This window comes from Brachypodium distachyon, chromosome 3 (genome assembly GCF_000005505.3).
Source record: "Brachypodium distachyon strain Bd21 chromosome 3, Brachypodium_distachyon_v3.0, whole genome shotgun sequence".
Lineage (NCBI taxonomy): Eukaryota > Viridiplantae > Streptophyta > Magnoliopsida > Poales > Poaceae > Brachypodium > Brachypodium distachyon.
This window is the reverse complement of record NC_016133.3, coordinates 49,112,485-49,123,363: the sequence shown is the minus strand read 5'-3', so window position 1 is coordinate 49,123,363 and position 10,879 is coordinate 49,112,485. Positions and strand designations below refer to the sequence as shown.

The following is a 10,879-nucleotide window of genomic DNA, read 5'->3' as shown; positions in this document are numbered from 1 at the left end:
GCGATAACGGGTCTCATCGAAGCAGCAGAACCCGATCCAACTTCTCTCCGGTCCCATGAACTGTGATGGCGTGACGGCGTCTGCGTCTCCTACTGCAGTCCACCTTTCCCTCTCCCTCTTCTTTCCCCCACCGCCGTCCCCGCCGCCGGGGAAACCGTCGTCAGCAGGGATACACACGAGGAGAGCAGGATGGGGAACGTCTTCGTCAAGAAGCCCAAGATCACGGAGGTTGACAAGGCCATCCTAGCCCTCAAGACGCAGCGCCGCAAGCTCGCGCAGTTCCAGCAGCAGGTCTCCTGCTCCCGCCCTACCCTATCCGATGATCCCTCTCCGGCGCCCGGTCCTATTAAGCCGTCGAATTCTTGTAGTTTGTGTTGTTATTCTTATTTGAGATTCAATTCCCGTAATCTGCTGATCTCCGAATTCTGCCCCCGGGGATTTGTTAATATCAGATTTGCTGCCCATACCGCCAATCTCGAGACTTGCGGGCGTAATTAAGATTAGGTTTTGCATAAAGCTGTTTCCACAACTGAATGAAGAGGACTTGTTGCCACGTTGTTATTTTTGTCAGGATGACCCAATTTTGACGTCTCCTGCTCTTCTTAGATTAGTTTGTTGTTTGTCCTAGGGGATTCTCAATAGTGACCAGATCACTTTCTTTTTTTTTGACAGCGTGACCAGATCACTTTGTTGTTTGTCCTTTCGGATTCAGAGTAGCGACCAGATTTAGAATGTCTGGCCGTGTAATCAAGAGTGGAGGTTTTGAGTCACCAATTAGAAAGATGAATGTCAGTAAGAGACATTTGGGTTATCAAATCAGGAAGGGATTACTTTCCGTGGCGTATTGCAAAAACCAGATTGGCTTCTAGTGCATGCATTATGTACCATCCATGATCTTGTCCTTTTAATGCTATCTCCTATCGGTATGTCAATCATTTGCCAGTGCAAACAATCTGATTTGTGTAATAGTATGTTGGTTAAAAAAAAATTGTTTCGCTGTTTGAGGTTTTGAGTTTGCACCCATGAGTTAAGCTTTAGGTGAATGTACTTTGTGGTGTTGTAATGAAGTGTTTGATTATCTTGACTGGACTAATTGGCTTGTCTTGCATCAAGTCACTGTAAAAAGCCTTTTTCTGCCCCAGTTAAGGGGGTCCTGATGAGTTCTGTTTATGTGTGGTTCACTTCCAGCTTGAGAAGGTGATTGAAGCAGAAAAGGAAGCTGCACGGCAGTTGGTTCAACAAAAGAAGAGAGATAGAGCTTTGATTGCCCTAAAGAAGAAGAAATCCCAGGAAGAACTGCTGAAACAAGTCGACACATGGCAAATAAATGTTGAACAGCAGGTTTGTAGTTTATTGGATAAATTCACATTCCTAATGTACTGCCTGTTACTGTATAGGCCAGAAGTTTGACTTTCTGCTCCACATCATCGAATCTAACCAGCATTACGTTTCTTAGTTTTGACGTATAATTTGACAGCCTACTTTTTGTTTGCATGTTGTAGCTGGCAGACATTGAATTAGCAAGTAAGCAAAAGGCTGTACTGGAAAGCCTAAAGACTGGAAATGCAGCCCTTAAGTCTATACAGAGTGAGATAAATATCGATGATGTCCAAAAGTTGATGGATGACACAGCTGAGGCTAAGGCTTATCAGGATGTAAGTTTTAATAAACTTTATCAGTCCACTGGTTACTACATTTACGTCGGCGTTAAACTGTTAATGCTTAATACCTACAGTGGAACCTCAGATCTCTATAAAAGCTGCTTTGATCTACTTGTGTGGACTGTGGAGCTAATTAGACTCTTTACATCTTTTGGATTGGATAATTGCCTGGGAATGTGACATAACCGATTTCATCCATACATTTTTTAAATATATAATTAGCTGTTTGATCTTGTTCTTTTTAGATGTAGCTTTGTTTGTGTGTATTATTAGATTTTATGAAGGACAGCTTGGCTGCATATTGGAGGGAATGGGCATATTTAAGAACACTAATCTGTGTAGTTAACAACTTAAACATGAATGTATCTACAATGTATGACCCATGCGAAATTATGACTTATACTAGTTACACTAATGCAAGAAGCAATTTTGTATGTACTTCTGTTCTTTTCATGTCGTTGTATTTGTTGTTGCAATGTATGGGAGTTTTCTTTCATCTGATTTTGATGATCTCCTTGCTATTTCTTTTGGTGAATTTATTCATGCATTCAATTTTACTCATTTCCTTTTTGAGATCTCTGAAGTAGAAATCTTAACTCCTGTGGTGTTATCCAACTGTAATTGCATGATCCTGCTTATTTTCTTACTTTGCTTATCAACCAATACATCGATTGCAGGAAATAAATGCTGCTCTGGGTGAACAGCTATCTGCTGAAGACGAGGAGGCTGTCATGGCAGAATTCGACAACTTGGAAGCTGAGGTTTTTCCGCGAAACCTTCAAGAGTTTTTGTCTATTTGCTGGACAATACGAGCATAATAAGTTTGAGTTATGAACTTAAATGAAGATTTGTTTCTGTTGAAGTCTAATATTGGCTGTCCTTTGTAGCTTTCACTGGAGTCTCTGCCAGATGCTCCCATTACTGAAGTTCGGCCTGAAGAGAAAACCAAAGTACCAGCTGACACTGAAGCTTCGGCTGAAGACATTGACGAGGTTATTGAGCTTCCTGATGTACCCACTAAAGCACCAGAGAGGCCAGGAGCTCAAGAAAAAACAAAAGGTTTGGGCCTCATGCTCCTTCATTTTCAAAGTTTTGTGCAGCCTGTTTCATTTGCATCTTATAATAATTTTTATGGTGCATTGATGATGCACTTTTGAATTGACAGTTTTGGAAGAGCCATTACCTGCTTAGTTGGATGGAGCTGAGTTGAATAGGGCACTCCAAATCGTGCAGTCTGCAGGAGTTGTAAAGTATCTGTCATTTCATTGTACTACCAGAATTCTCTGCCACTCATAATTTTCAACATGTACAGAATCGAAATATCTTGTCCTCAGTTTATCAATTCATGAGACATTGGCGAAATATCTTGTCCGCAGTTTATCAATTCATGAGACATTGGCTTACATGTTATCAATTTAATAGTCACAGCCTAGATTTTGGAATCAAAATGTTTGTTGTTCCTTGATCATCGCTTGTGGATTAATTTGTGCTTGCAGCACTGCAAGCAGATCCCCTTTGTCTCATTTGGAGCTGCAGTTAAATGGTTTCGCTGCAATTCTGTTTCATTGGTTGGATCTTTGCAAACTACTCAGCTAATGTGCACTCAGGTATACAGCAGTTACATTTCATGCTCTCAGTCTCAGGGAACTGCATTTCTGTCATATGCAAGGCGAGTTTGTTGAAGAGACATTTTGGTGATTGCTGGGCTCTGTGCCGCTCTGCAGCTGAGGGCCAAGTCTCTCGTTGGAGTTGTTGCTGCTCTCTCGGCTTATATGCTCACGTTGAGCTTGAGGCTGAACAGTAGTTGTATCTGTGGAAGGCTGGAAGCATTATCTCATGATTCTCATGCGGCCATCAGCAGCCGGCAGCTGTGCACTTTGATCAGGCTGAGCTCTGGAGTGATGTATCGCAAGGTTTTTTTTTTAGGAAAATGATGTATCGAAGGCAGGTAAGGCCAAGGAGTCAAGGAAGGTAATTACTCTCTCCGTTCCTTTTTATAAGATGTTCTACCTCTGTTCAAAGTCTAACTTCTAAACATTTGACCAAGTTTATAGAAAAATCTACCAACATCTACAACTCTAAATTGGTTTATTTAAATCCGACATGATATACATTTTCATAGTATAGTTATTTGATATTGTAGATATTACTCCGTAATACATTTTCTATAAACTTGGAAAGTTTGACTTAGAACAAAGCTAGAAATGTTATAAAAAGGAACGGAGGAAGTAGTATGTTGTGTATGGTTTTTAAAAATGCACTTGCTATTTCTTGGCTGAAGTGGTGTGATGGGGTGATAACACAATAATGGATCGGTTTCCTTTTAGAGGTATGAAATGAACTTACTGGCGGAAAGAAGAATGACTATATGTTATTGCCGTATAAATAAACCTCAAGTATCGTGTTCTAAATTGCTCTTAGAATTGATGATGAATGCGCACGACTTTGCCCTTTAGTCTATATAATAACATTTTTTTTTGAACTGGATTCTATATAATAACATGTTAATGCAAGTTATAAACCAGTATTCGAGAAGTACCAACTGTATTTTCCTTGTGATCAAAGTAGCACAGGAGTCTATAGCAATTCGATGCTTGCACAACTGCAAATGTCTGCAATGATCTCTCCTTTTCCTGTCAATCAAATAATCTATACTCCTATATCTTTAGACTGAAATGTAAGTTAAGAAAAAGTTATACAATATCTGAACAAATAGTGTTTCTCTATATTTTGAAATCGAGTATGCAATGGACACCATCCAGCAGCCTCTTTGATTCAGGATTTTGAAATGAATTTTGGAGGTCTAGGGCAACTATACGAACGCCAGTACAAAATTTTCAAGAACTCGATCTTGATTTTGCGCGCGCGCGCACACACACAGTAAGTGCCAATGCGGTGCTAAGCCTAACCCAAAATATGCACTTGACATAAGAACCGGGTCACACACACTGTATGCTAGGGCCTATCTTTAGCCCCACGCAATTACCGTACCTCCCGGCACTTGGAACGGCAGCGCCACCAAAGCCCCTTGACCGCCGATGAATGCAATAAACTCACAGGAAACAAAGCCCCTTGACCTCTGATGAATGCCGGTTGCTATTTCTCGGCGCGCCCCCGCGGTTTCCACCGTGCACCCTCCGAGCTGGTAACCCATCCACCGCACCGACTCGCTCCCTTTTTCGGCAGTCTCGGCATAAATTCGCCCGTCGCCGTCCCGCTCTGCAGTCCGCACCGGTCTCTGACTGCGCTGCGCACCCGATCTGTTCATTTATCCACTTTGTTCGTAGTAGCTTCCGAACCGTCTTTGTTTTCTTTCCCGTGCGGCTCGTGGCTCTGAAGCAGCTAGCCGATCGAGATTTCCCCGAACGACACTGCTATTTTTGTGAGTGATCTTTCCGGGAGAACCCTCTGGATCTGTACCTCCGTTGTACTGCAGGAGTATGTTCTACGGACATCTCAGGCTTTCAGTTACTCTAGAACAGTAGTGCACAGTTATGTTCAGAGCCCGAGTGTTCTTCAGTTTGCAAAAAAAAAAACCATAAAGTCTGTGTAAGCCCGTCAGCATTCATGTCTGAATTCTGATCCGTTAGTTTTAATCCGTCACACCCATCACATTCGAAAGATACTTCCTCATCAATTTTACATCACAAATCCCTAAACCTCCATGAGATCTACTACAAACATTTGCTCCAAGAAACCAGACACCGGCCCCTCCCCGGAGAAAAACCCTTCTTCTTTTACCAATCCCCTTAAAAACCCATGTGGAAACCTACATGGCCAGCATGTGACGTACATGCCCAGACAACAGAAACCGGTTTCACCACAGATGCATATACACTCGTTTTTTTTTTCTTTTCTTTTCGTATTACGCGGATCGATCATCTCAGCACAGCACAGCGTAGCACGCCGAAGGTGCCGAGCGAGCGAGGAGCGCGGCACCGCCCAACGCCTCCACGGCTCCACGGTTGTCTTTCCTTTCTCGCTTCATCTTGGAACGGCGGATCAAATCCTTTTGGCGCTGCCGGATGCTTCACCGGTCTACTTGTGGGAACCTGTGGAATAAGTGAGCGCAGGATTGCGCTTATATCCCAGCTGTGTGGCTGCGTCATCCGTGGATCAGCCGTCGCCGGCCCGAAGCTGTCACGCGATTTGGCGGTTTCCCCTGCTTCCCCCAACTGAATTGAAGTCACTGAACGGATGCATGGATGATGGAAGAAACCAACGGACGAGCAAAAGGTTCTAAAGGTCGTCGACCACGCAGCCAACGATTTGTGACGAGCTCATCTAAAAAGAAAGAGATGGAGAAGCTAAGCAGAGAAGATGGTACAGTCGTCGTAGGAAATACGGTTACGGAATTCTTTCAGATCTCTGTAGTACATGAAAGATTAGCTTGTGTAAAAAAACATTGTTCTTGATATATACACCGGAGCAGGGGATTCCAGAGCAGGTAAATGAGAAGCTGTTCAGCGACTTCACTGAAAGATCAGTACCGCCTGTTTCAGATCGGCCCGCCGAAAGCCCCGGGCCCGGCCGGATTCCATGCTCGGTTGTTTTTCAACACCGCGCGGTTTCAAGCTGGCTTTTGCATCAAGACCTTTTCGCCCTGTTTGAAACCTCATTTGTAGACGGTGAGATTATACACGTGAAACGCGTTTCTACCGGCGACCGAGTGGCGAACAGCAGGGCGGATCGAACGGCGAAGAGGGCGCCGGCAGGCCGTTAGAATCGCCGCGTTTGAACATACACCCCTCTCCCCCCAATCAAGGAGTACATTCTTGGTGAGCCAAGTCTTCGTTTTTTTGTGCCAAGTGGGTTCTGAAAGGGGGATACATAGGTTGATTTTCCGATCAAGTGCGTCAAATCCCATGATTTTTTTGTTCCTTTTAAGTAATTATTATTTGAACTCAATAGTTTGGTTCCTTCATATTTACTGAACGGTGTTAGCAGTGAGCTAGACACCAAACTTGACATATGAACAGTACTACTTGACAGAAAATTTAGAACACTTTAATACAAATACTCCCTCCGTTCCATAATTCTTGTCTCAAATTTGATCAAAAATGGATGTATCTATTCCTAAAAAGTGTCTAGATACATGTAATATTTCGACAAGAATTATGGAACGGAAGGAGTAGAATATATGGTTTTGTTACTTCTAAAGTGACTGAAAAATAACTATTTCTAAGTGGTTGTTAACAACTGACCGATCCAATCGCTGAGTTCCACGCAAATGCAATGGATAAAGAAAATCTTAATTGGATGGGTATAATTGTTGATTGAGAGATAACTATTTCTAAATCGACTGGGAAATAGGGTATCTCTACAAAAGATAATAGTAATATAGTACTCCCTCCATCCTATATTAAGTGCCGAAATATTACATGCATCTAGACGTTTTTTAGGTATAGACACATACATATTTGGACAAATTTGAGTAACTTAATATGGGATGGAGGGAGTACAAAATACAAATAATTGCTTTGTTTAATACATTGTGGCGATTATTGCGCCTACTCATAATTAGATTATATGTCTCAAATTAATCGTATTTTTAACAGTTGGTATGTCATCATCTTAAATTTTTAATCAATATAATACTTCTTTAGTGAAGCTTTAAACATGAAAATGAATATGAGACCGTAACTACTTGCGGTGCTCAGGAAAAAGACGCTGAAGACTTGTCCGGGGAAACGAAATGCATGCATTGCACGCACGCATCCATGACAGGAGCCACAGGTTTCCCTATAAATACCGGCCAAGAGGAGAAGCAGCAGAGCACAACACTCTCAGAGTCACAAGCTGAAGCACACGTACACCTAAGAACGAGAGCTGGATCGCACACTCGCCCGCACCTTTACACGTACGCACGCAGTGCACCACTTCCTACCTGACACATCCAACAATCGTCGTCGTCACACAACAGTACGTACTCTGACGGAGCTAGCAGTGATGAGCAGTTGGCCGGCGATGGCGGCAGCAGCAGGTTGGACTCGGATCAGGTTCCTGCTGGACGCGGCGGCGCGCGGCGTGCAGGAGCACGCGCGCCTGTCGGACCTGGCCGTGGCCGCGGCGGTGCTCTTCGCGTGCAGCGCGGCCCTGGCGCGGCTCCGGGCCCGTGGAGGCCCCATGGTGTGGCCGGTCCTGGGCATCATCCCGACGCTCTTCGCGCACCTGGACGACATCTACGACTGGGGCGCCGGGGCGCTGGCCCGGTCCGGCGGCACGTTCCCGTACCGCGGCATGTGGGGCGGGGGCTCCTCGGGCGTCATCACCTCCGTACCCGCCAACGTCGAGCACGTCCTCAAGACCAACTTCGCCAACTACCCCAAGGGCCCCTACTACCGCGAGCGGTTCGTGGAGCTCCTGGGCGACGGCATCTTCAACGCCGACGGCGACGCCTGGCGCGCCCAGCGCCGGGCCGCCACGGCCGAGATGCACTCGGCCCAGTTCCTCGACTTCTCGGCCCGGACCATCCAGGAGCTTGTGCACGGCCGCCTCATGCCGCTGCTCCACCGCCTCAGCTGCCAAGGTGGCGTCGTGGACCTCCAGGAGGTTCTGCTACGCTTCACCTTCGACAACATCTGCGCCGCGGCGTTCGGGACGGACGCCGGCTGCCTGGCCGAGGGGCTCCCCGACGTGCCGTTCGCCCGGGCCTTCGAGCGCGCCACGGAGCTCTCGCTCTCGCGGTTCGTCACGCCGCCTTTCATATGGAAGGCCAAGCGCGCGCTCCGCGTGGGCGGGGAGCGCGCGCTCGTGGACGCCGCGGGCTCCGTGCGGGACTTCGCGGAGAAAACCGTCTCCGAGCGCCGCACGGAGCTCCGCAAGCTCGGGTCGCTCCACGGCCGCAGCGACCTCCTCTCCCGCCTCCTCATGTACGAGGACCAGTCCTGCTCGGACGAGTTCCTCCGGGACTTCTGCATCAGCTTCATCCTGGCCGGCCGCGACACCAGCTCCGTCGCCCTCGTCTGGTTCTTCTACCTCCTCACGCTCCACCCGGACGTCGAGTCCCGCGTCCTCGCCGACATACGCGCCGCAAATAAGGGGGACAACAACACCAACGACATGCACTACCTCCACGCGGCGCTGACGGAGTCCATGCGGCTGTACCCGCCGGTGCCGGTGGACTTCAAGGAGGCGCTCCAGGACGACGTGCTCCCGGACGGCACCTACGTGCGCGCGCGGCAGCGGGTGATCTACAACGCGTACGCCATCGGCCGTGACCCCGGCGCCTGGGGCCACGACTGCCTGGAGTTCAGGCCCGAGCGGTGGCTCAACAAGCGCGGGGCATTCGCGGGCCGCGCCGAGAGCGCCTTCAAGTACGTCGTGTTCAACGCCGGGCCGAGGCTCTGCGTCGGGAAACGGTTCGCGTACACGCAGATGAAGACGCTGGCGGCGGCCGTGCTGGGGGCGTTCTCCCTGGAGGTGGTGCCCGGGCAGGTGGTCAAGCCCAAGCTCAACACCACGCTCTACATGAAGAACGGGCTCATGGTGAGGTTCGGGAGGAGGCAGCCGGAGCAGCAGAACGTCCACTACAGCACGACTGTGGCTGCTGCTGGTAAACTGACTGACTGACTGACAACGCATCTTACTTTCAGTCATCTCAACAATTCTGTCTGCACCTAAGCTACAAAGTGTTATACTTACATCAAGGTGTTGACCTGTTATCGATTCTGCTGAGTTTCTTTAATTCCCTGCCTTGTGATTATATTGGGCAGCTGAAGAATGATGGAAAAGATCACCACGGCCCCTGCTTCGACCAAAACCAAAAGTACACTTGAAAGGAATGTGCTACAAGATCTCTGAATGTTAGGTTTCAGTTACCGTGCAAACAAGGGGATCAAGACGCGCGAGACAAGTGCTATATATTGCCTGTGCTTTATGTATCTCTGTTTCTGGGCTGTCTGTGTGCTTTTCGTGCTTCCCCTCTAATAGTATGTACCTAAGTGCATGTAAAAGATTAGTCTGTACCTACGTGCATGTGTAAAAGATTAAAAATATCCGATATCCAATTGTATACTGCAATATAGGTTTATCCGCTGCGATGGCGCAATCACGGTGAAAGAAGTTCGACCAACTGACACCCTAGCTAGCTAATTTCCTGATCCATGGATTCATGTGTGGTGAAGGCGTGTAAGATGTGTCCATTATCCATCTAGCACCGTTCGTTGTTGATCAGCTCGCATAGAAACAGAGTGAAAACTAGTTTGGGTGTGTTAAGGTGTCGGCTTCGCTGTTCACTAACCTTCTGTTAACAACTACTCACTCCGTCTCATATTAAGTGACTTTCTATTGCATGTATCTAAACATTTTTTAGACATAGATACATTCATATTTGGATAAATTGGAGTCACTTAATATGAGACGGAGGGAGTACAAGCATTTCAGACCGTTATTTTTTTCTGGGGTTTTCCATTTCGAATATTTTCTTTTCTGGCGGTCTTATTAAATGAAGTCGCGAATGTAACAATAACCTTCTGTTAACAACTACAAGCATTTCAGATTCCTGTCGGCCCTTTGGGACGACGAGGTTAGGGTGTCCTGCCGAGCATGCGTGCCGGCGAGATCTAATTTTAGGTTCATATCAACTCAAGAGTTTGACAATGAAGGCTGCGACTTCGGGACACAACAATTACACGCATTTCAGATATTAAGATTTGAAATCAAAGATGTAAGTGAAAAGAGCTCGAAGATCCTTTCCCAACAAGTTATTGGATAAATATTTATTTTATTTATTTTCGAAATGGAGAACAAACATAGCCTGAACTTATTAATTAAGAAGTTTTAATGCGTGATTAATTAACAGAAAAAATCGGGCAAACCGACAAAACACTTCCATGAGCCGTCATGGAACTTGACAGCCCCCAAGATACCACTAGCCGAGACTTGGCTATCTAAACGAACTCCACATGGGCTGCTAAGGGAAAAACCGCCATCAAGGTTGTCAATAGGTGTTATTATCATTACACATCACTTCTCGAGCTGACGTCCTGACTTCACCAATGAAATCCTTGCCATGGCAGTTGCATCAAGTTCGTGTCGGCCCATGACCAACAGCTAGTTGGGCAACGCCGAGGACAAGGTCTCTTCGAATCTGGTGGGAAGCTTCAAAATGAAAAACAAGCAAGCCTTGCACTAGAGAGATCGCCGCATTTGACGCCACCAAGCGTGAGGCACCATTGCCGCCATACCACAAGAGACACACCATGATGCATCCACAC

The 10,879-nt window shown here is 46.6% G+C and overlaps 2 protein-coding genes across 2 annotated transcripts; both read left to right on the top strand.

Annotated features, from left to right (window-relative positions):
• Positions 1-58: 58 nt before the first annotated feature.
• LOC100832170 (vacuolar protein sorting-associated protein 20 homolog 2) lies at positions 59-3,080 on the top strand. Its single transcript, XM_003575238.4, has 6 exons — positions 59-291; positions 1,189-1,341; positions 1,503-1,655; positions 2,339-2,422; positions 2,549-2,720; positions 2,827-3,080. Exons 1-6 carry the CDS (start codon positions 190-192, stop codon positions 2,850-2,852), a joined length of 690 nt encoding a protein of 229 aa, XP_003575286.1. The 5' UTR covers positions 59-189; the 3' UTR covers positions 2,853-3,080.
• A 4,041-nt stretch (positions 3,081-7,121) lies between these two features.
• On the top strand, positions 7,122-9,735 carry LOC100825320 (cytochrome P450 86B1). The gene is made up of 2 exons (XM_003572633.4): positions 7,122-9,216; positions 9,377-9,735. The coding sequence occupies exons 1-2, from the start codon at positions 7,611-7,613 to the stop codon at positions 9,385-9,387; spliced, it is 1,617 nt and encodes a 538-aa protein (XP_003572681.2). The 5' UTR covers positions 7,122-7,610; the 3' UTR covers positions 9,388-9,735.
• Positions 9,736-10,879: the final 1,144 nt, after the last annotated feature.